Here is a 21,864-nt window from a genome sequence, read left to right on the forward strand (position 1 = left end):
CGGCTCCCTGCCCCTCACAAAGATGGCTCCCGCCGGGGCGGTCCCTACAAACATGGCGGCGGGGGCGGGGCTCTCTCCGCCGCGGGGGCGGGGCTGCCCTTGGGGTGGCGGGCGAGCTGCAGGATGCTGGGGGCGCTGCTCGTGGCCGCCGGCGTCGCCTTCCTGGGCTACTACTGGGCGCGCGTGGTGCAGGTCGGTCTGTCCGTCCCGCCGGGGACTGAAAGGTCCCCGCCCCCCCGGCCGCCCCCCCCCCCGGCCGCGCTGCCGGGGATCCCGGCCCCTCCCCCGGGCGGCCCCTCAGCTCTCTCCCCTCCCCCCTCCTCGGGTGCCCCCCCCGTCTGCGCTGCCGGGGACTCCGGCCCCTCCCCCCGGCGGCCTCCCTCTTCGGGCGCTCCCCCTCGCTCTCTCCCCTCCCCCCGGCTGGGCCCCGCCACCCATCTGCGCTGCCGGGGACCCTGGCACCTACCCCCCGGCGGCCCCCCAGCTTTCCCCCCCCTCCTCGGGCACCCCCCGTCTGCGCTGCTGGGGACCCGGCCCCTCCCCCGGCGGCCCCCCAGCTCTTTCTCCGCCCCCCCGGGCGGCCCCCCGCCAGCTCTCTCCCCTCCCCCTTCCTCGGGCACCCCTCCCCGGCTGGGCCCCGCCACCCATCTGCGCTGCCGGGGACCCCGGCCCCCCCCAGCTCTCTCTCTCTCCCCCTCTCCCCAGAGGCCCCAGCTGGTGGGCGCGCCGCTGTTCTGCGCCTTCCTGCAGCGGCGCTGCCCCATCGTGAGTGCCGCCTTCCGCCCCACGCCCTGGTGCTTGGAGGGCCGGCTCCAGACGCTGCTGCGCTTCGCCCTGCAGTCGCGGCCCCACGTCTCCTATCGCAGGTGCGTGCTGGGCGCTCGCCCCGGCCCTGGCCCCGGCCCCAGCCCCGCCCCCGGGCGGCCGCTGAGATGCCAACCTGCGCCCAGCCCGCCCTGTGCTCCCCCACAGCGAGGTGCTGCGCACAGCGGACGGGGGGCAGCTGCTGCTGGACTGGGCTGACAACGGAGCGAGCCAGCGGTACCCGGACCCGGGCACGCGCCCCACCGTCCTGCTGCTGCCAGGCCTCACGGGCACCAGCCAGGCCAGCTACATCCTGCACCTGGTGCAGCAGGCCGCCCGCGCCGGCTACAGGTGAGCGCCGCCTCCAGGGCCCCTGGCATCAGGGCCAGCCGCGGGGCTGAGATCCTCACCGGTCTCCTCTCTCCCAGGGCTGTCGTGCTCAACAACCGAGGGTGCAAAGGGCAGGAGCTGCTGGTGAGTGCCGTGTCCCGGGGCTGGGAGCCCGGCCGGAGAGGGCAGGGCTCGGCCAGGCCAGGCCCCTGGGCCCAGGCCGGCAGCAGCAGCTGTCCCACTTACAGACCAAAGCGTGGGTTTAAACTTGCTGTGACCCTGCCGCACGTGGGCGTGGGGGAAAAACAGCTGCTCACCGGCAGCAGCCAGACCAGCCCCCAGTAAGCAAGCACCCCCCCCCCCCCCCCGCAAGGGGTCAGCCTGAAGAAAAATACCCCCCACGCACAAGTCCCAGGTTGCTGCCCCCCGAGGGGACCGGTGCCCAGGAGGGTGGGGGATGGGAGCAGCTGCCTCACGCGGAGAGTTGAGACTGGGGGCCGGGGGCCAGCTCAGGAGAGCCCCCGAAGGGCGGCTGGGTGGGGGCAACGGGCGGGCATTGACTCTGTGCACGTTGGCACCCTGTATTTGGAGCAGGCCGCGTGGGACCTGACCCGACTGGACAGAGGAGGGATCCCCTCACCTGGTGGCTGTGATGGCCCAGGCTAGAGCAGGGCTCAGAAAAGAGGCAGGGATGGCCCTGGGGGCCCAGCAGCACTCCCTGTGAGCGGGCACGGGGCAGCCGTGTCTCTCTGGGCAGCGCTCAGTGCCCACCGCTGGCAACAGCCACTGCACCGGGACCTCCGTGCTGGCAGCTGCCAGAGCCCTGCATTGGGGCACCAGGCTGTCAGCTCCAAGCTGCTCCTCACCCTAGGGGCAGCCCAACACAGCTCCCAGGGCTGAGCCCTCCCGCCCCAGGATCCTCCGCATGGGGGATGCAATCTAGCTTCATAGCCACCTGAACAATCCGTCCTCCTCTGACCCCCCACGTTCCCCAGCCTGGCGCTGCCTCCCCCACCCGCTGCCTTCTGTCCCCTCTTGCTCTTAGACCCACCGAGCCTTCTGCGCTAGCGACACCACAGACCTGCAGGCTGTGATCACGCACATCAAGGCCCAGCACCCGCGGGCGCCTCTCCTGGCTGTGGGCGTCTCGCTAGGCGGGTGAGAAGGGGGCTGGCGAGGGGAGGGGAGGGCTGGGCTGGCCTGTGGCGGTCAGTGCCTGGGAGCATCCCCAAGCACAGGGTGGATTGCCAGCAGGGCAGGGCCCTGGCCTACCTGTGGGGCTGTCTCCCCAGGATCCTGGTGCTGACCTACCTGGCACAGCAGGGGCACCATACAGGGCTGGTAGCTGCCATGACAGTGTCTGTGCCCTGGAACACCTTCACGACCGCTCGCTCGCTGGAGCAGCCACTCAACCACCTGCTCTTCAACCAGCACCTCACAGCCGACATGCGCCACATCGTCAGCAGGTGGGGGCCCTGGGAGGGGCTTGGGGGCTGGGCCAGGCCGGGCCACAGTGCCCCCAGGAGGTGCCCGGCAGCCCCCGCTGAGCTGACTGGGGGTATGTTGCAGGAACAGGGAGGTGATGGCAGAGAAGGTGGATGTGGATCACATTCTAAAGGTACACGCACCCCCATGGCCCGGCCCGGCCCGGCCCGGCCCAGCCCGGCCCCTGACCCTGCTCTCTGCCCAGGCACGCAGCATCCGGGAGTTTGACGAGCGCTACACGGCTGTGGTGTTTGGCTACGGGACGTGCACCGAGTACTACCAGGCCGCCAGCCCCTCAGCCACAGTGCATGCCGTGCATCTGCCCGTGCTGTGCCTCAACGCTGCCGACGACCCCTTCTGCCCCCTGCACGGTGAGTGCCTGCGCGGCCTGGCCCTATGCAGAGCTGGAAGGGACCCTGGGAGGCGGAGTCCAGTCCCCCGCCCCTGGCAGGACCAAGCACGGGCCCTGACCGGTGTTTTTTAAGTATTTGCCCCAGGCCCGAGCTCACAGCCCTGGGGCGAACAGGCCCTGCTCAGAGCCCCGCTGAGCTGTCCCTGTGCGCTCTCTTCCAGCCATGCCCCTGGCTGCGGTGCAGCTCCTCCCCAGCGTGGCAGTGCTGGTGACAGCGCGGGGGGGGCACATCGGCTTCCTGGAGGGGCTTGTCCCCCGCCACGAGACCTACGTGGAGCGCGTCTTCGCCCAGTTCGGCGCCGCCGCCTTCGAGCACAGCGAGGAGCTGAGCCGCAGCGTGGGCGCAGGGGCCAGCTGCGCCTTCCCCGGGCACTGACGGCAGGGGGCCAGAGCAGACCACCCCCAGCTGCCAGGTACAGGGCAGCCCCCCAATAAACCGCCTGCCTGCCTGCTTTCCTCCTCCTTGAGCTGTGGGGAGGGGAGCCAGCCTGGAGCCCTGGCTACACCACAGCGAAGCCAGGCAGTGGGCTGAGAGCTGGGCCCCAGCACCTGAGATGGGGGAGCAGTAGGGAGACTAGGTTCTGGAGTCCCTCCCCCCACTGGGGGCAGAACAGGGGCCGCAGGGCTGCCCCAGAGCCAGGTGCTGGCTGAGGGAGCCTGGAGCAGAGCGGGGCACATGCAGTCCTGGCACTGCCGGGCCTCTAGAAGAACCAGGGTCTGAGTCAGTCACAGCCTCCTGCCTTGGCCGGCACACACAGCATGGACCAGGTCCGACTCCGTTTAATGGGGGTGGCTACGGCCGGGACGGCTCATGCTTGCCCCACAGCCACTGCTCAGCCCCCGCGCCCTGGCCCAGCCAGAACGCCTCCCCGCGCAGCCAGTCCGACAGCGAGGGCTCAGGCTGCGCCAGCCCTAGCCAGGGAGAACAGAGCCCCCGGGGAGGCCAGGGCTCTGAGCTCCTTCCCCGGGCGCCCAGCCTGCAGGGCTCCTCACACCTACAGGAAGCCAGGAAAGGCCAGCTGCAGCAGCAGGATGATGGCCACCACCAGGCCCGCGCACAGCAGGAGCAGCAGCCAGATGGGGAAGCTGCCTGTGGGAGGAAAGGGCACAGTTCAGAGGGGCTGCGGCGCCACAGAAGCCCCTGGGGCTGGGGACGGGGGTCAAGTCCCCCCAGGACTTAGCCAGGGCAGGTCCGTACGCCTGGGGGGCAGCAGATGCAGCTTGCAGCGACTGTCCACAGCCACGCTGAGCAGGGCAGCCTCATTCTCCACCAGCAGCTCCCGGCCCCGCTGGCTCTCGGGCAGGAAGGCCATGTCTGTCACCACGATGCCATGTGCCTCCCTCACGTAGTACAGCCTCTGCAGGGAGAGGGGCTGGGCCATGGGCATGCAGACTGGGTGCCAGCCTCGCGGGCAGGCCTCAGCACAAGGGGCAGCCAGAAGCCCGGCCACTGCCCCACTTGCACAGGGACCTTGGAGGCTGGCCTCCCCCAGGCCCAGCAGAGGAGCCCTGCTCCCAGGTCCCCATGCCCAGCTGGGGCCCCACTCCCTGGGCACCAATTACCTGTAGCGAGAAGGAGACGTAGATGGCAACCGAGCCCGTCACCGTGCCCAGCCCCAGAAACGTGCCAGAGTCACTGGTGGGACAGATGTGCCAGGCAGCTGGTCAGAGACTATGACAGGCCCAGCCCGGCCCAGCCCGCCCCACTGCCGCCCGGCCCGGCCTTACCTGATGGAGAGGCAGGACACGACCTCAGCCCCGCAGGGCTGACTGAGCAGCGCCAGAAAGCTCGCGCCGTCCCACTTGGTGAGGTAGCAGGGTGGGGGGCGGCGCCCGCGCTTGTGGGGCACCTGCACTGTGTAGAGCCGCAGTGCTTCCCTCTGGTCTGGCACGGCCCCGAACCTGCCACAGGGAGCCTGTCAGCCCATGGCACCCCCCCGGCCCACGGAGATTCCCCACCCCCTCGATGGCACCCCCCCCGGCCCAGGGCCCACAGAGATCCAGCCCACGGCACCCCCAGGGCCCACAGAGATCCGGCCCATGGCACCCCCCCGGCCCAGGGAGATTCCCCCCCACCACACACCTGGCCCATGGCACCCCCCGGCCCACGGAGATTCCCCACCCCCTCGATGGCACCTCCCCCCCCTGGCCCAGGGCCCACAGAGATCCAGCCCACGGCGGCACCCCCCCCGGCCCAGGGCCCATGGAGATTCCCCACACACACACACCTGGCCCACGGCACCCCCCCGGCCCATGGAGATTCCCCCCCTCACCCCTCCTTTTCCAGGAGCCCCCTCAGTCAAGGGCTCCCCCCAACTCCAGTTTCCCCTTCACGCAGCCCCTGGCAGCCACCCCCAGGATTCCCCGAGCTGCGCAGAGCCATGGGCCCAGGCCCTACCTGCAGGCCTGATAGCGATAGGTCCTGTCAGGGATGCCTGGCACGTTCTCCTCCCAGCGCAGCCGCAGCAGCAGCTGGTCTCTCTGCCACACGCAGCACTGGAAATCCCGGCCTGCTGTCACCACCTGGCAGGGCGCAGCTGTGAGAGCTGGGGGTGGGTGCAGCCCCCCATGCAGCAAGGGGACCCGCCCCACAGCACGGGCCCCCAAGAGTGATGGAGACCCAGCCTGTCTAGCCCTGGGGTGGGGAACCCCGGCCATGGTCAGATCAGGACTGCGGCTCAGGGCTCTGCGCTACGGTTCTCATCCTGCGGCAGGCGGGCGGGGTGGATCAGGCAAGTGGGGGTCAGACCCAGACCAGGGGCTCTGCTGGGGGTGGTGGGGCAGGTGGGGGGGAGCAGTTCCGGGCTCCTGAGCTGGGGAAGATGGGGGGCAGCAGGGGCCTCGGCAGCTCTGTCCAGAGCAAGGGTCAGCCAGGAGCGACAAGTGGGGCGGGGTGAGGCCGGGGGGAGCTCAGCCTGCCCCTCCTCCCCTCCTGGCCGGGGGCTGCTCAAAGCCAGGCCAAGCCGCCAGGGGTTAACAGATGGCCAGTGGGGTAGGGCACTCAGTGCCCTGGGACTGCTCCGATAGGCCAGAACCCTGGCCAATCACAACAGCGGATGGGGCACAGCCATGTGCATACAGGGGTGCTGCAAAGGTAAGTGTATCCCCAACACCCCGATCCCACAGCCCCTGCACCCCTCCCATCCAGCTCCCCATCTCACCCCCTTCCTATGCCCTCCCTCCTGCACCCTGCGTCTGCCCCTCGGGCCCCGCCCCTCAACCCCTTCTGCGCCCTCCCCAGAACCCTGGGCCGCCCCTATAGTTTGGGACCATATGAGTAAGGGTTTGGGGTGTTTTGCTTCTCACGTCTGTGGCCCCTGACTAACCTGTCCCAGGTCACTGGCCACTCACCAGACAAAGGCTCCCCGCCCCGGTCTAGTCTGTGACTCCCCTCTCCTGTCTGACACCGAGCACCAGCTCCCTGGGCCGGCACCGGGAAAGGGCCTGGGCTGCTGAGAGCCAGTCCTCACTGGAGCACGCGTAGGGGCAGGCTGTGGCTGTGGGCACCTGGGGCGGGGAATGGGGCTACATCAGTTGCTCACCTTGTTGTCGGGACCCAGCGCAATGTCCTCAATCTCCCCGTCGTGCGCTTTGAACTCCAGCACCTTCTTCATGCTGGGGAACTGAGAGCAGCAGGGTCAGGTGCTGTGCCTGGCCAAACCTGCCCAGGCCCCCACACCCCCGCAGGCCTCATCCCTCCAGTCCATGGGCCTCTCTCTGCCCCACCTTCACTCCTGCAAGGAGCCGAGACATCCTGGCTCAGGAACCAGGCAGGGCCAATCCCGGGTGGCTCGGCTCCCCTCCCCAGACCCACCAACACCTCCACCCACCCATGCACCTTCGTAATCTCCACCAACACCCCAAGTCCCTGGAAGGCCCCCTCCCTGCTTCCCTCCCCGACCCCCACAAGGCCTCTCATCCACACACCCTGTCCCTCACACTCCTCATCTGTGCACCTCCCCCACCCACCAGCCTGGGCTGTTACTGGAGTCTGACATGAACACAGAAGACACTGTTGCAAGCACCGTTCTAGGTTTGCACCAAATCTCGTGCCTGGAACTACAGGCTGGTCAATCTTACATCAGCCCCTGGAAAAATCACGGAGGGGCTCCTCAAGGAAGTCATTTTGAGGCACTTGGAGGAGGGGAGAGTGATCAGGAATAGTCAGCCTGGATTCATGAAGGGCAAGTGATGCCTGACCAATCTGATTAGTTCCTACGATGAGATAACTGGCTCTGTGGATAGGGGAAAATCAATGGATGTGATTTATCTGGACTTTAGCAAAGCTTTTGATACGGTCTCCCACAATATTCTTGTCGGCAAGTTAAAGGAATGTGGATTGGATAAATGGACGGTGAGAAGGATAGAAAGCTGGCTAGAAGGTCGGGCCCAGCGGCTAGTGATCAATGGCTCGATGTGGGGATGGCGGTCGGTTTCTAGTGGAGTGCCCCAAGGTTCAGTTCTGGGTCCTGTTCTGTTCAACATATTTATCAATGACCTGGATGAGAGGTTGGATTGCACCTTCAGCAAGTTTGCAGATGACACTAAGCTGGGGGAGAGATAGATACACTGGAGGGCAGGGACAGGGTCCAGAGTGACTTAGACAAACTGCAAGACTGGGCTGCAGGAAATCTGATAAGGACAAGTGCAGAGTCCTGCACTTGGACCGGAAGAAGCCCAAGCACTGTTACAGGCTGGGGTCTGACTGGCTTGGTAGTAGTTTTGCAGAACAGGACCTGGGAGTCGTAGTGGATGACAAGCTGGACATGAGTCAACAGTGTGCCACTGTAGCCAAGAAAGCTAATGGCATATTAGGTTGCATCGAGGAGCGTTGCCAGTAGATCCAGAGAAGTGATTGTTCCTCTTTGTTCGGCTGTGGTGAGGCCGCATCTGGAGTACTGTGTCCAGTTCTGGGCTCCCATTTATAGGAAGGATGCGGAGACACTGGTGAGGGCCCAGCAGAGGGCAACCAAAATAATTCAGGGGCTGGAGCATATGACTTATGAAGAAGGGTTGAGGGAATGGGGACTGTTTAGTCTGCAGAAGAGAAGACTGAGGGGGGACTTGATAACAGCCTTCAACTTACTGAAGGGAGGTTGCAAAGAGGCTGGAGAGAGGCTGTTCACAGTGGTCACGGATGGCAGAACACAGAACAATGGTCTCAAGTTGCGGTTGGGAAGGTCCAGGTTGAACATTAGGAAAAACTTTTTCACTAGGAGGGTGGTAAAGCATTGGAATGGTCTGCCCAGGGGAGTAGTCGAGTCTCCATCCCTGCAGGTGTTTTAGTCTCGCCTCGACAAAGCCCTGGCGGGGCTGACCTGATGGGTTTGGTCCTGCCTAGGGCAGGGGGCTGGATTCGATGGCTTTTGTAGGTCTCTTCCAGCTGATTCTCTGACTCTAAGTGGGCCACCGGAGGGGCAATGAACAGCCGGCGCGCCGCTGGTTCTGTTTGCACTGCTCATAGGCAGGTGTCATCACTGCACTGGAAGGCAGAATACGGCACTCTGCTTCCAGGAGACACCGACAGATCAGGCTCAGAAAGGGCTGCTGGGCAACGAATCAGCACAGAGCTAACAAAGAGTCTTGCCAAGTGCCAAACCACAGCGGAGGAACTCGACTGCAGACAGTCAGACCAGCAGACAGGCCAGGGCTGAAGGCCTACAAAGAACACGGACAGGCGAGCTGCCCAGGTGACAGGCTCCATCTCCGCTGGATTCCCCACAGGGAGAACCAGGGAATTCCCTCCACAGGGGCCAGGGGATAAAGGGCCCTGGGGCTCCTCCGTCTTTGTCTGCAGCCCAGCTCCTCCCTTCAGGAGCATCTCTGCTCCCAGCTGAGCCCGGCAGGATCGCTGACCTGCCCTCACACAGGACGTACTCCAGAGACTTAAGGCAGCTGCCTGCCCCCCTCTGCTGCCGCCTGCGCCGGGACCGCCGGGACTGGTGCGCGGCCTTGGACCGCTCTGACCGTTTTACTCTCACCCATTTCTTTCCTTTCTAATAACCCTTTAGATTTTAGACTCTTGAAGGATGGGCTCAGTAGGCTCTTTTGAGTAAGATCTGAGCTACACACTGACCTGGGGATGGGGATGGTCCTTTGGGACTGGAATAACCTGTGTGGATTTGGCGAGGTTGGTTTTCATAACCACTCAACCACCCAAGGAGGGGACTGGCTGCGGCACAAGGGAAGTGGAGTGGCTGAGGGAATTACTTGTGTGACTTCTTGCTGGCCAACATGTGACCGAAGTGCTGTGAGAGACAGGTCTCGTGCCTTATAGTGAGGACCCCAGTAGCTCTGTCTATGAGCAATTCACACTGATTTAACCCCTAAGCAGTGCCCCAGAAAAACGTTATTACACGCTCCATTGTGAGCCCCAACCCACACTACGCCGCACTAGGGAGGGGTGAAATTGGGACCCAGTGAGCCCAGAAGCCACAGGGTTAACTATCCACCACAGCAGGGAGCCTTTGACTCAGAAGCAGGCACTCCTGTTTGAAGCTGGTGAAGATCTGGGCCTCACTGGTTTCTTGTGGCAGTGAGTTCCACAGGCAAAATATACAGGGGGCAGAAAGGCCTTCCTTTTAGCAGCTCTGAGTTCTAGACCCCACCAGTAGCTGCTGCCTGAGCAGCTAGTCCTGGAACCCTCAAAGGTGAAGGGAAGTCCCGTCAGTGCTAAGCGGTGCACAGAGTCTGGGCCAAGAGACCAATGCAGCTGAACGGCTCAGTGACAGGGACCATCATGTGATTAATTTTAACACAGGGGGACCACTGCAACATTAACTTCTACTGGAGGACTGCACAACGAGGAGGATAGTAAATGGAAAGGAAAGGAGCAGAGAAGTTCAGGATGGCCACAAAGAATTTCAAGATAAACTAGCAAGACAGAAAAACTAGCATCAGCGAGCTTTCTAAGTAGGTCAGACGCAGGAAGCTGGGCAACAGGGAGTGTGGGTGGGGGTGCAACACAAACACTCAGGAAGACCAGGCCATTGCAGAGGGAAATCTCCCCTGAACCAATCCTTCTGAGACACAGATCAGGGGAGCTCTCCCTGACCGCGTTATCAGAGTAGGTTTGGGAATGAACTGATAAACTTGACACTGAAGTCAGCAGCATGATATGCTATTCACCCCAGAGCTCTGAGTGAACTCAGATATGAAGTTGCAGAACTACGAGTGCACCAGATAACTGGAGGGTAGGTAATGTGGTGCTGATTTTTAAAAAAGGCTCTAGAGGTGATCCTGGCAGTTCCAGGCTGGTACGTCTAACCTCAGTAGCAGGCAAACTAATTTACCAAAATTCTTTGAGAACGTCAACAAGCACGTGGACAAGAGATCCAGTGTAGTTAGGTTCCCGGAAACCTTTTGACTATGTCCCTCACCAAAGGTTCTTAAGCAAACTAAGCAGTTATGGGATAAAAGGGAAGGTCCTCTCATGGATTGGTATCTGGTTTAACAACAAGCAGGCCTGTGGCACCTTACAGACTAACAGATTTATTAGATCATGAGCTTTTGTGGGCGGAAGACACTTCCTCACGTCAAAAATTGAGAGGAAAACCAGAATCCCGGGTTGATATAGCGGGAGCGGGGAGGAAGTTATCTGTCACTAGCACAAGCAGTTGATGAAACAAAATATGTAGGCTGTGTCCCATTCCCGTCCATATCAAAGGTGGGGAAATTGCCCTTGTAATGCACAAAAAAGTTGTCAAGCTCATGGCCTAATACAGTCATTAGTCTCTAAGGTGCCACAAGACTGCTAGTTATTTGTGAAGCTGTAGACTAACGTAGCTACCCATCATCATCATCGCCACCAGCCATGGGCTCAGCGCCCATTGGTGTCCAATGCCTCCCTCACCATTTCCTTACATCCTTCCCCAGGCAGTCGGAAGGCTTAGTTTCTGTAGACGACCTCTGCACCAATCTACTATATCATCTAACCATTCCCTGTAAGGCCTGCCTCTCCTAGGCGAGCCGGCCGTTATGCCGAATACGACAGCCTTGATTTTTCATTCGTTGTTCATTCTGCAAATATGTCCAAATAATTGTAGCTCCCATTTTATAACCTTCTGCAGCAGGTTCTCTTTCGGCTGTATCTGCCTATATAATTCCTCACTGGAGACCTTCTGCATCCATCCTATTCTCAGGATCTTTCTATAACAACTCCTCTCCAATGCCAATATCCTTCTCTTCAAAGCTTTCGTTATCACCCATGTCTCACACCCGTAGAGCATGCTGCTGAACACACGTTTTCAAGATGCTCAGCTTCGTTCCTAAGCTAGTCACTTTGCTCTTCCAGATCTTATCCAGCGCCTTCAAACTTGCTCTTGCTTTTGCTATTCTAGTTGCCGTTTCCTTCTTATGGTCTAGGTCATATGTCATGTTGCTCCCCAGATACATGAACTTCTCTACATTCTCTAGTTCAGTCCCCTCTACAGTGATCTTCCTTCCTATTTCCTTATCTCCAAATACCATTGTTTTTGTTTACATCCATGTTCATAATCAGTCCGTCCTGCTTCCCTTCCTCATTCAACTCCTGCACCATTCTGCTTAGCTTCTCTTCATCTTCTTCAATGATAACTAGATTATCTGTGAACCTCCGGCTGTTGATTCTCATCCTGTGCACAGCTATACCTTCTACCCCTTCCTTGATCTTGTCCATCGTTCTCTCTAGGTGCGTGGTAAAGATGATCAACTATATCAGAGCTCCTTGTCTCATACCCCTACTCGTTCTCAACCGACTTCCCAACTCCTGGCATGCTCTCACCGCTACCTCTGCATTGTTGTTGATATCCTTCAACATCCGCATCAGTCTGCTATCCACTCCATACGACTGTAACGCTGCCCAAGTCACTTCCTGATCTAGACTGTCAACTGCCTTCTGATAAAAATCGACAAAGCAAATTTAGACACTCTTGCTCTGCCAATATCTGCTGTATGGTACTTCTGTCTTTCCTGAATCCCACTTGCTCGTCCACTAGATGTTCTGTCTGTGATCTCAGTCTCTCCGTCAGTAGCATCATCAGCATCTTTCCTTGATGGCTCGTTAGGGCAGTCGCTCTGTAGTTCTTGCACCCCAATGCACTTTCTTTCTTGTGTATTGTCACTAGTGCGGATCTTGTCCATTTCTTAGGTGCCTTCCCTTCTCTCCGTGCTGTATTGCCTAGTTAGTGTTCCTTGAATCATACTTTCTCTGCCGTATTTGATCACCTCTCCCACAATCTTATTTCTAGAGCTTTTGTTGTTCTTTAGTCATTTCATTGCCCTTTCTACTTCCTCCTATGAAATATCGGTCTTGCTCTTGATGCTCAGCAGAGATCTTTTTCAGTTCGGCAATCAGTCCCTCTGAGACGCTCAGGTCTAACTGTGCTTTGTACAGATCAGTGCAATATCTCATCCATCTCTGCACAACCTTCTCCTTGTTTATAAGCACCTTGTCATTCTCATCGCTGATCGCAATCTGGTTCAGCTGCCACTTCCATGAGGCCTCTGGAGGTTCCATACCAGTCCCAAGCCTGGATAGAGGAGGAGGGTTGGTCAGATGAGTGTCGACGTGCTGATCGTGAAACAACAATATGAATGAAATCTGATGCCAGTACAACTAACTGAGAAGAGATGCCGGCTCGGACATCACCCGGATAAATAAGGTCCGCGGCACCAATTGAGCAATTGGGATTGGATCAATAAGTTGGCTATCGAAAGAAAAACACAGTTAACACATATACTATCAATTGGAACGTCTGAGCACCATGGGCCACTGAAAGTTGGCGCTGTTCTGAAAGGAGATGGAGAGAAACCGGTGTGATATAATTGGACTGGCAGAAACATGCTGGATGGCATCAGGAGAGATGTGCGGTTGCAAAGTCATTTGGTCAGGAAACAAAACCAATCATGAGGCAGGAGTCGGATTCCTTCCTAGCAAAAGAACTGGAGGAGCATTGTTGGGTACAAAGTGGGGAGTGAGAGAATGATGGTGGCGAGAGTCGAAGCAAAACTGTTCAACGCCTCGGTCTTTCGGGTGTATGCACCCATGTTGCACAGTACGGAGGAAGAGATTGAGCTATTCTATAAAGACTTGACAAAGATGCTCGAGGAGATGTTTTAATCATCGGAGATGGGAAAATGAAGGTCAGAACAGATAATGAAGGCTGAGAGAGAGTCATGGGAAGGTTTGGATACAGAAAAAGAAATGAACTAGGTGAGAAACTACTGGAGGTTGCTACGGAGCACGAGATGGTGATCGGTAAAACGAGTGTAGAAAGTGGACATGGTGATCGAACAACGGGAAGTCCAAGAACATGACAGATATGATTTTGATAAGAAGAAGATGGGTAACATCAGTACACAAGTGCCAAACTTTCCAAGGAGCGGTTATAGAGTCGGACCACAGTCTTGTGATCGCAAACATCAAGCTAAAACTCAAGAGAAAATGTAAGACACGGTTTAAGAAGAGAAGAGAGACGTGGCGAGCCTAAGTAAGGAAGAAATAGGGAATATGTACAGAGCAGCACTTAAGGAGAAGGTTAGGAATGTGGGGACAGAGAAAGACCTAGATAAGAGAGTGCAAGGGATAGCCACAGCGATAGAAGAAGCAATTGATCAGACTGTTTTGAAAGGAGAGAAGATCAATAAGAAATGGATTACATAGCAAACAGTGAAGTTGGTCCAAGGGAAGAGAGCGTTGAAGATCAGAAAAGATATTTCTGAGAGGGTGGAGCAGTAATACAGGGTGAAATGCAATTAGGTAAGGGAAGTGGCCAGAAAGGATAAGGCAAAATGGTTAGAGGAGCAGCGTGAAGATACAGAGAGGTATTACAGCTACCCCCTCAGGCTGCTTAAAAGAAAACAAAGGGTAAGAATAGTCAGAATGGAGAGATGTAACCAGTGGTGTCCCCCAGAAGTCCATACTGAGATCAATCCTATTCACATAGTCATAACCAATCTGGAAAAAGGGGTAAACAGCAAGATGGCAGATGATACAAAACTGTCCCACACAGTTCAGTGCCCAGCAGACTGCAGCAAGCTACAAAAGGACCTCCCAGAATAAAATGGGAGCTGAAATTCAGCGCTGACAAAGGCAGAGCAGTGCGCATTGGAAAGCCTAATCCCAAGACGACGCACAGAAAGCAGATCTGGGAGTCACTGTGGGTAGTCCTCTGAAGACACCCACGCCATATGCAGCACAATTAGAACACCTGAGAGAGCCCTGGGAGCCAGTCAGAAAGGCCTAGAGTACCTGAGAGAGAATATCGTAATGCCCTTCTATAAATCCCTGGTGCACTCACACCATGAAGGCTGGAGGCAGGCCTGGTCGCCCATCACTAAGAAGATCTACTAGAAGACGTACCAAGAAGGGTAACACCAACGCTAAGAGTCAGGAGCAGCTTTCACAGGAGGAGTTAAAAAGAAGGGGACTGGTCAGGTGCAAAAGACTCCTGGGGGGGACACACAAGGGGGCTGTGCAGCCAGCACTGGGCTGGGGAAGTGCCATTTACTTGGGGGGGGGGAACAGTGACATCACCCAGCAGCAGCAGGGAGTGTCATGGCCCCATCCAAACACTAACCTGCACCTACCCACCCAGCAAACTCATGCAGCTGCCCAGGGCCAGCCAGGGAGCACAGCTCACAGGGCAGCCACCTCTGCTCTGGGGCCAGCTCTTACCTCCCAGATTCTGAGGAAGCCGTCGGCACCGCCGGTGGCCAGCAGCGAATGGTCTGTGTTGATCCGCACGGCCTTCTGCAGTGCATCGGGGCTGAAATCTGTCTGGACGGTGCACAGGGTCTCCACAGCCACCTCGCCCGTCTCGCTCCTCGTGTCGCCCTCGCCCCTCTCAGCGGGGCTGGGGCCCCTCCGCTTCCGGGGCCCCTTCTCCTCACCACCTGGCACAGATGGAGCAAAGTCAGCCCTGCCTACTGGGCCCCTCACTCACCAGCAGCTGCCAGTCCAGTTTCCCCTCTGCACCCCTGTGAGAGAGCCTGGGCCTGGAACAGCAGGGAGCTCCCCCCGACCCAGCTGGCTCCCCCATGCTGCCCACTGCCGCACAAGGCCAGAGGTACCAGCAGCACCTCCCCACAGCCAGGGCCCCACCCCCGCTGGATGGGGCCAGGAAACAGCCAGCACCAGCTCCTCCCGCTAGCCAGGGTCCCACCCCCTTCCCCATGGGACCCCGTGCTGGATGAGGCCAGGACACAACTGCCTAGAGCTTCCCGCAGCCAGTGTCTCACCCGCTCCCAGGTGAGACCAGGACAGAGCAGCTGTCACTGTGGCAGGGGTGGAAGTCAGCTCTGGCTGACAGCGGCCCGCCTGCCCCTTCATGCCGGTCCCATGGCCGTGCTGGCGTGGGGGTCTGTGTGTCTCACCGGCCTTGCTGGGGCCAGTGCTGCTGCTTCTCCCGCCAGGCTCCTGCACGCGGAAGCGGAGGATGTGGCAGCTGGCATCCTGCCCAGCTGCGATAACGTCGCCAGCCAGTGCCATGCTCATGGTGGCCCGGGTCTCGGTGTCGTGGCAGTGCAGCAGGGAGGCGCTGAGCTGGCCCCCGACCTGCTCCAGGTGGAGGAAATGCTGCAAGGGGCAGAGGGGGACACCCGGCACCAGGCCGTGAGCTGCAGCTTGCAAGAGATGGGGCAAGGGAGCTGGGGGCCGCAGCGCGCACCCACGGGGGCTCTGCACAGGCGCACATCGGCTTCGTAGGCGCGGGTCTGCGCAGCTCCTCCCTGCGCTACGGCTGCAGAGCCCCGTCCCTGTTCGGTACCACGCAGGGCCTGGCCCCCCAGCACGGCCTCCCGCCCCACCCCTCACCTGCCACCCCACCCCCAGTGCCCCTCACCCCCCCCCTGCACAGCCTCCCGCCCCACCCCTCACCTGCCGCCCCGCCCCTGGTGCTCCTCACCCGCCCCCCAGCACCACCTCCGGCCCCACCCCTCACCTGCCGCCCCGCCCCGCCCCCCGGTGCCCCTCACCCGCCCCCTGCACAGTCTCCCACCCCACCCCTCACCTGCCACCCCGCCCCCGGTGCCCCTCACCCCCCCCCCCCCGCACAGCCTCCCACCCCACCCCTCACCTGCCGCCCCGTCCCCCGGTGCTCCTCACCCCCGCCCTGCACAGCCTCCCACCCCACCCCTCACCTGCCACCCCGCCCCCGGTGCTCCTCACCCGCCCCCCAGCACAACCTCCCACCCCACCCCTCACCTGCCACCCTGCCCCCGGTGCTCCTCACCCCACCCCAGTACAGCCTCCCGCCCCACCCCTCACCTGCCGCCCCGCCCCTGGTGCTCCTCACCCGCCCCCCAGCACAGCCTCCCGCCCCACCCCTCACCTGCCGCCCCGCCCCTGGTGCTCCTCACCCGCCCCCCAGCAAAGCCTCCCGCCCCACCCCTCACCTGCCGCCCCGCCCCCGGTGCTCCTCACCCCCCCCCCCCCCCGCACAGCCTCCCGCCCCACCCCTCACCTGCCGCCCCGCCCCCCGGTGCTCCTCACCCCCCCCAGCACAGCCTCCCGCCCCACCCCTCACCTGCCGCCCCGTCCCCCGGTGCTCCTCACCCCCCCCAGCACAGCCTCCCGCCCCACCCCTCACCTGCCACCCCGCCCCCGGTGCTCCTCACCCGCCCCCTGCACAGCCTCCCGCCCCACCCCTCACCTGCCGCCCCGCCCCCGGTGCTCCTCACCCCCGCCCCTGCACAGCCTCCCGCCCCGCCCCTCACCTGCCGCCCCGCCCCCGGTGCCCCTCACCCGCCCCCCAGCACCACCTCCCACCCCACTCCTCACCTGCCGCCCCGCTCCCCAGTGCCCCTCACCCGCCCCCCAGCACCACCTCCGGCCCCACCCCTCACCTGCCGCCCCGCCCCCCGGTGCCCCTCACCCGCCCCCTGCACAGTCTCCCGCCCCACCCCTCACCTGCCGCCCCGCCCCTGGTGCTCCTCACCCGCCCCCCAGCACCACCTCCCACCCCACTCCTCACCTGCCGCCCCGCTCCCCAGTGCCCCTCACCCCACCCCAGCACCACCTCCGGCCCCACTCCTCACCTGCCGCCCCGCTCCCCAGTGCCCCTCACCCGCCCCCCAGCACCACCTCCGGCCCCACCCCTCACCTGCCGCCCCGCCCCCCGGTGCCCCTCACCCGCCCCCTGCACAGTCTCCCGCCCCACCCCTCACCTGCCGCCCCGCCCCCAGTGCTCCTCACCCGCCCCCCAGCACAACCTCCCGCCCCACCCCTCACCTGCCGCCCCGCCCCCGGTGCCCCTCACCCCACCCCAGCACAGCCTCCTGCCCCACCCCTCACCTGCCACCCCCGCCCCCAGTGCTCCTCACCCGCCCCCCAGCACAGCCTCCCGCCCCACCCCTCACCTACCGCCCCGCCCCCAGTGCTCCTCACCCACCCCCCAGCACCACCTCCCGCCCCACCCCTCACCTGCCGCCTCGCCCCCGGTGCCCCTCACCCCCCCCCCAGCACAACCTCCCGCCCCACCCCTCACCTGCCGCCCCGCCCCCGGTGCCCCTCACCCCCCCCCAGCACAACCTCCCGCCCCACCCCTCACCTGCCGCCCCGCCCCCGGTGCCCCTCACCCCCCCCCAGCATCCCTCACCCCCCCAGCACAGCCTCCCGCCCCACCTCTCACCTGCCGCCCCGTCCCTCACCTGCCGCCCCGCCCCCGGTGCTCCTCACCCCCCCCCAGCACAACCTCCCGCCCCACCCCTCACCTGCCGCCCCGCCCCCGGTGCCCCTCACCCCCCCCCAGCATCCCTCACCCCCCCAGCACAGCCTCCCGCCCCACCTCTCACCTGCCGCCCCGCCCCTGGTGCTCCTCACACCCCCCCCAGCACAGCCTCCCGCCCCACCTCTCACCTGCCGCCCCGTCCCTCACCTGCCGCCCCGCCCCCGGTGCTCCTCACCCCCCCAGCACAACCTCCCGCCCCACCCCTCACCTGCCGCCCCGCCCCTGGTGCTCCTCACACCCCCCCTGCACAGCCTCCCGCCCCGCCCCTCACCTGCCGCCCCGTCCCTCACCTGCCGCCCCGCCCCCGGTGCTCCTCACCCCACCCCCAGCACAACCTCCCGCCCCACCCCTCACCTGCCGCCCCGCCCCCGGTGCCCCGCACCGCCCCGCACCGCACCAGGCCGTTGCGGACGCCGGTCCGGGCCGCGCCGCCGCCGCCCGCCGCCAGGGCCAGCCCGCGGGGGTGGATCTGCAGCGCGTAGAGCGGGAACGGGGCCCGGTAGAGCTCGGGCGGCCGGCGCGGCCCCATCGCGGCTGCTGAGGAGGGCTTGGGGCGCCCGGAAGCCCACTGCGCCTGCGCACACCCGGCCGCGCCTGCGCGCAGCCACCCGAACACGTCAGCACGGCGCGAGGCTGGGGCTGGGGTCACCTGACTCCCGGCGCCATCATTGTGCGGGGCGACTCTTTCCCCGGGGCCTTAAAGGGGCCACATCCCGCAGAGCCCGGGGGGTGATGGCGCCACTGAGCTGTGTGGGCCCCACAATGAATGTCCTAACCCCAACTCTCACGTCCCCATTCTCTGTGCCCACCCCCATGTCCCACTCTCTGCCCCCCTTTCCTGTGCCCTTCCCTCAGCCACCCCGTGTCCCCCTCCCTGCCCCCCTTTCCTCTGCCCCACCCCCAGGCACCCCGTGTCCCTCTCCCTGCCCCCCTTTCATGGGCACCCCCTTCCCCCCTTCCCTGTGCCTTTCCCTCAGCCACCCCCATCTCCCAGTCGCTGCACTCTGCCTCTGGACACCCCGATGGCCCCCTCCCTGCCCCCCTTTCCTGTGCCCCACCCCCAGGCACCCCGTGTCCCCCTCCCTGCCCCCCTTTCCTGTGCCCCACCCCCAGGCACCCCGTGTCCCCCTCCCTGCCCCCCTTTCCTCTGCCCCACCCCCAGGCACCCCGTGTCCCTCTCCCTGCCCCCCTTTCATGGGCACCCCCTTCCCCCCTTCCCTGTGCCCTTCCCTCAGCCACCCCCATCTCCCAGTCGCTGCACTCTGCCTCTGGACACCCCGATGGCCCCCTCCCTGCCCCCCTTTCCTCTGCCCCACCCCCAGGCACCCCGTGTCCCCCTCCCTGCCCCCCTTTCCTCTGCCCCACCCCCAGGCACCCCGTGTCCCCCTCCCTGCCCCCCTTTCATGGGCACCCCCTGCCCCCCTTCCCTGTGCCCTTCCCTCAGCCACCCCCATCTCCCAGTTGCTGCACTCTGCCTCTGGACACCCCGATGGCCCCCTCCCTGCCCTCCTTTCCTCTGCCCCACCCCCAGGCACCCCGTCTCCCCCTCCCTGCCCCCCTTTCCTGTGCCCCACCCCCAGGCACCCCGTGTCCCTCTCCCTGCACCCTTTCATGGGCACCCCCTTCCCCCCTTCCCTGTGCCCTTCCCTCAGCCACCCCCATCTCCCAGTCGCTGCACTCTGCCTCTGGACACCCCCATGACCCCCTCCCTGCACCCCTTTCCTGTGCCCCACCCCCAGGCACCCCGTGTCCCCCTCCCTGCACCCTTTCATAGGCACCCCCTTCCCTGTGCCCTTCCCTCAGCCACCCCCATCTCCCAGTCGCTGCACTCTGCCTCTGGACACCCCCATGGCCCCCTCCCTGCACCCCTTTCCTGTGCCCCACCCCCAGGCACCCCGTGTCCCCCTCCCTGCACCCTCTCATGGGCAACCCCTTCCCTGTGCCCTTCCCTCAGGCACCCCCACCTCCCGGTCGCTGCACTCTGCCTCTGGACACCCCAATGTCCCCCTCCATGCACCCTGCCATGGGCACCCCCTGCCCCCCTTCCCTGTGCCCTTCCCTCAGGCACCCCCTGTGATGGAGGCGGGGGAGTGCATTTGTGAGACTCAGGCTGGATGTGAGAGACAAGCAGAGCAGCTCCCAGTGGCTAAGGATGACCCTGGGGCTATAACCCAGGCTGGCAGGTAACACCTCAGCCCTGAACAAAGAGCAGGAAGGAGCCCAGCTGGGTTTGAATCGGAGGCAGCAGTTAGAGGCTGTGGGGAGAGGGAGCTGGAAGGCAGCCAGCCTGGCGAGGGGGGAAGCTACACCCCAGAGGGGCCCCCCTCGGGCTCCTCTCCCCAGGACCGGTTGGAAGGACTGTCTCTGACTGCTGTACTGTCGCTTCTGTGAGAAACTGGGCATCTGTTGCCTAATAAACCTCCTGTTGTACCTGCTGAGTGAGAGTCACTCCTGCCAGCGGACGGGGTGCAGTGCAGGGGGACCCTGAACCCCATCACACCCCCATTTCCTGGTTGCTGCATTCTGCCTCTGGACACCCCCATGTTCCCCTCCTTGCACCCTGCCATGGGCACCCCCTGCCCCCCTTCCCTGTGCCCTTCCCTCAGGCACCCCCATCACCTGGTCGCTGCACTCTGCCTCTGGACACCCCCTTGTCCCCCTCCCTGCACCCTGTCATGAGCACCCCCTTCCCTCAGGCACCCCCATCTCCTGGTTGCTGCACTCTGCCTCTGGACACCCCCTTGTCCCCCTCCCTGCACCCTGTCATGAGCACCCCCTTCCCTCAGGCACCCCCATCTCCTGGTTGCTGCACTCTGCCTTTGGACACCCCCATGTCCCCCTCCCTGCACCCTGTCATGAGCACCCCATGTTCCCCTCCCTTCCCTGGCTCTGCTCATGCTGGCCTCATGCAGGCATGGATGTACGGGCACTGGGCTTGCGTGGGAAACATTCGCTGCTGGGAGACCTCAACAGCAGGTGCAGCAACCCACGGGGAAAGGCCCCTAGTCGGGGAAGCCGCACCTCATGACAAAGGGCTTGGGGGAGCCAAGCCCCAGCTGAGGGACTTTGCTGAGAACCTTCAGTTCAGACCAGCACATGAGCCAGGGCTGCCAGGGAGAGGGGCACAGACTGGCGACTTGTCCAGGCAACAGGCTCCATCTCCGCTGGATTCCCCACAGGGAGAACCAGGGAATTCCCTCCACAGGGGCCAGGGGATAAAGGGCCCTGGGGCTCCTCCGTCTTTGTCTGCAGCCCAGCTCCTCCCTTCAGGAGCATCTCTGCTCCCAGCTGAGCCCGGCAGGATCGCTGACCTGCCCTCACACAGGACGTACTCCAGAGACTTGAGGCAGCTGCCTGCCCCCCTCTGCTGCTGCCTGCGCCGAGGCCGCCGGGACGGGTGTGCGGCATTGGATCGCTCGGACCGTTTTACTCTCACCCATTTCTTTCCTTTCTTTCTTTTTATTAATAACCCTTTAGGTTTGAGTTGCGCTGGGCCTCCGGCGACTGACGAGCTCCCTGTTCTCCTGCTGGCTGAGAGTCACTCCTGCCTGCTGGTGGGGGCAGGGCCTGGGGGCCCCTGAACCCCACTACACCCAGGGCTGCCTGCATAGGCTTTGTCCCACAGCCAGTGGTGCCAGCCCAGCTGCAGGGCCCCAGGGCGACCTCGAGACTCTCGGCTGTGGGCAGGTGCCTTAAAGCCAACGCCCCATCACTGCTATTGGCAGCACTTTCCCATCCCTCCGCCCTTCCCCACGGGGACTCTTCCTCAGGTGGCCTGGGCCTGGGCCTGGGCCTGGCCGGGGTCCCCCACGGCGGGGCAGGAGCTCCCTCCCACTTCTCCCTGGCCTCCAGCAGCCCTGGGGCCCTTCCTCCATCGCAACCTCATTCGCCCCACTCTCCTCGGCCAGCCACGCAGCACCGCTGGGCCGGCCCCAGCCTCTCTCCACCCCCAGGGGCTGCCTGGCGGAAAGGGTGGCGCCAGTCCCCAACTTGCTCCTGGGGTTGGTCCCCTCCCAACTCTGTGCCGGGGAAGTGAGCGGAACGGAGACAGGGGAGCCGGGCCCCAGGGGAGCGAGTGGAACGGGGGAGCTGGCCCCAGGGGAGAGAGTGGAACTGGGGAGCCGG

General features: G+C 63.1%; 2 protein-coding genes across 5 annotated transcripts; one reads left to right on the forward strand and one right to left on the reverse strand.

Moving 5' to 3' along the window:
• The first annotated feature begins 63 nt into the window (after positions 1-63).
• ABHD1 (abhydrolase domain containing 1) lies at positions 64-3,480 on the forward strand. Of its 2 annotated transcripts, none has more exons than XM_074991557.1 (9): positions 64-192; positions 706-866; positions 973-1,155; positions 1,233-1,278; positions 2,180-2,292; positions 2,427-2,600; positions 2,710-2,752; positions 2,825-2,990; positions 3,193-3,480. In XM_074991557.1, exons 1-9 carry the CDS (start codon positions 124-126, stop codon positions 3,405-3,407), a joined length of 1,170 nt encoding a protein of 389 aa, XP_074847658.1. In that variant the 5' UTR covers positions 64-123; the 3' UTR covers positions 3,408-3,480. The 2 variants fall into 2 exon arrangements, with proteins under 2 accessions (XP_074847658.1, XP_074847659.1); XM_074991558.1 differs by having other exon boundaries at positions 89-192; positions 2,704-2,752.
• A 315-nt stretch (positions 3,481-3,795) lies between these two features.
• On the reverse strand, positions 3,796-18,322 carry PREB (prolactin regulatory element binding). 3 transcript variants are annotated; one of them, XM_074989083.1, is made up of 9 exons: positions 18,137-18,322; positions 15,386-15,587; positions 14,688-14,905; positions 6,574-6,654; positions 5,430-5,554; positions 4,760-4,933; positions 4,595-4,667; positions 4,230-4,389; positions 3,796-4,121 (listed from the first exon to the last, which is right to left on the reverse strand). In XM_074989083.1, the coding sequence occupies exons 1-9, from the start codon at positions 18,266-18,268 to the stop codon at positions 4,027-4,029; spliced, it is 1,260 nt and encodes a 419-aa protein (XP_074845184.1). In that variant the 5' UTR covers positions 18,269-18,322; the 3' UTR covers positions 3,796-4,026. The 3 variants fall into 3 exon arrangements, with proteins under 3 accessions (XP_074845184.1, XP_074845183.1, XP_074845182.1); XM_074989082.1 differs by having other exon boundaries at positions 4,230-4,404; XM_074989081.1 differs by lacking the exon at positions 4,230-4,389.
• Positions 18,323-21,864: the final 3,542 nt, after the last annotated feature.

Source organism: Carettochelys insculpta, chromosome 3, assembly GCF_033958435.1.
Source record: "Carettochelys insculpta isolate YL-2023 chromosome 3, ASM3395843v1, whole genome shotgun sequence".
Taxonomy (NCBI): domain Eukaryota; kingdom Metazoa; phylum Chordata; order Testudines; family Carettochelyidae; genus Carettochelys; species Carettochelys insculpta.

Bases quoted from the DNA above. Each gene is read 5' to 3' on its own strand.
- ABHD1 (XM_074991558.1), top strand. From the start codon at position 124: ATGCTGGGGGCGCTGCTCGTGGCCGCCGGCGTCGCCTTCCTGGGCTAC. The intron at 1,156-1,232 runs GTGAGCGCCGCC...CCTCTCTCCCAG, and splicing joins GCCGCCCGCGCCGGCTACAG to GGCTGTCGTGCTCAACAACC. The intron at 1,279-2,179 runs GTGAGTGCCGTG...TCTTGCTCTTAG, and splicing joins GCAAAGGGCAGGAGCTGCTG to ACCCACCGAGCCTTCTGCGC.
- PREB (XM_074989081.1), bottom strand. From the start codon at position 18,268: ATGGGGCCGCGCCGGCCGCCCGAGCTCTACCGGGCCCCGTTCCCGCTC. The intron at 6,655-14,687 runs GTAAGAGCTGGC...TGCTGCTCTCAG, and splicing joins GCTTCCTCAGAATCTGGGAG to TTCCCCAGCATGAAGAAGGT. The intron at 4,122-4,594 runs GTAATTGGTGCC...TTCCTCCCACAG, and splicing joins ACGTCTCCTTCTCGCTACAG to GCAGCTTCCCCATCTGGCTG.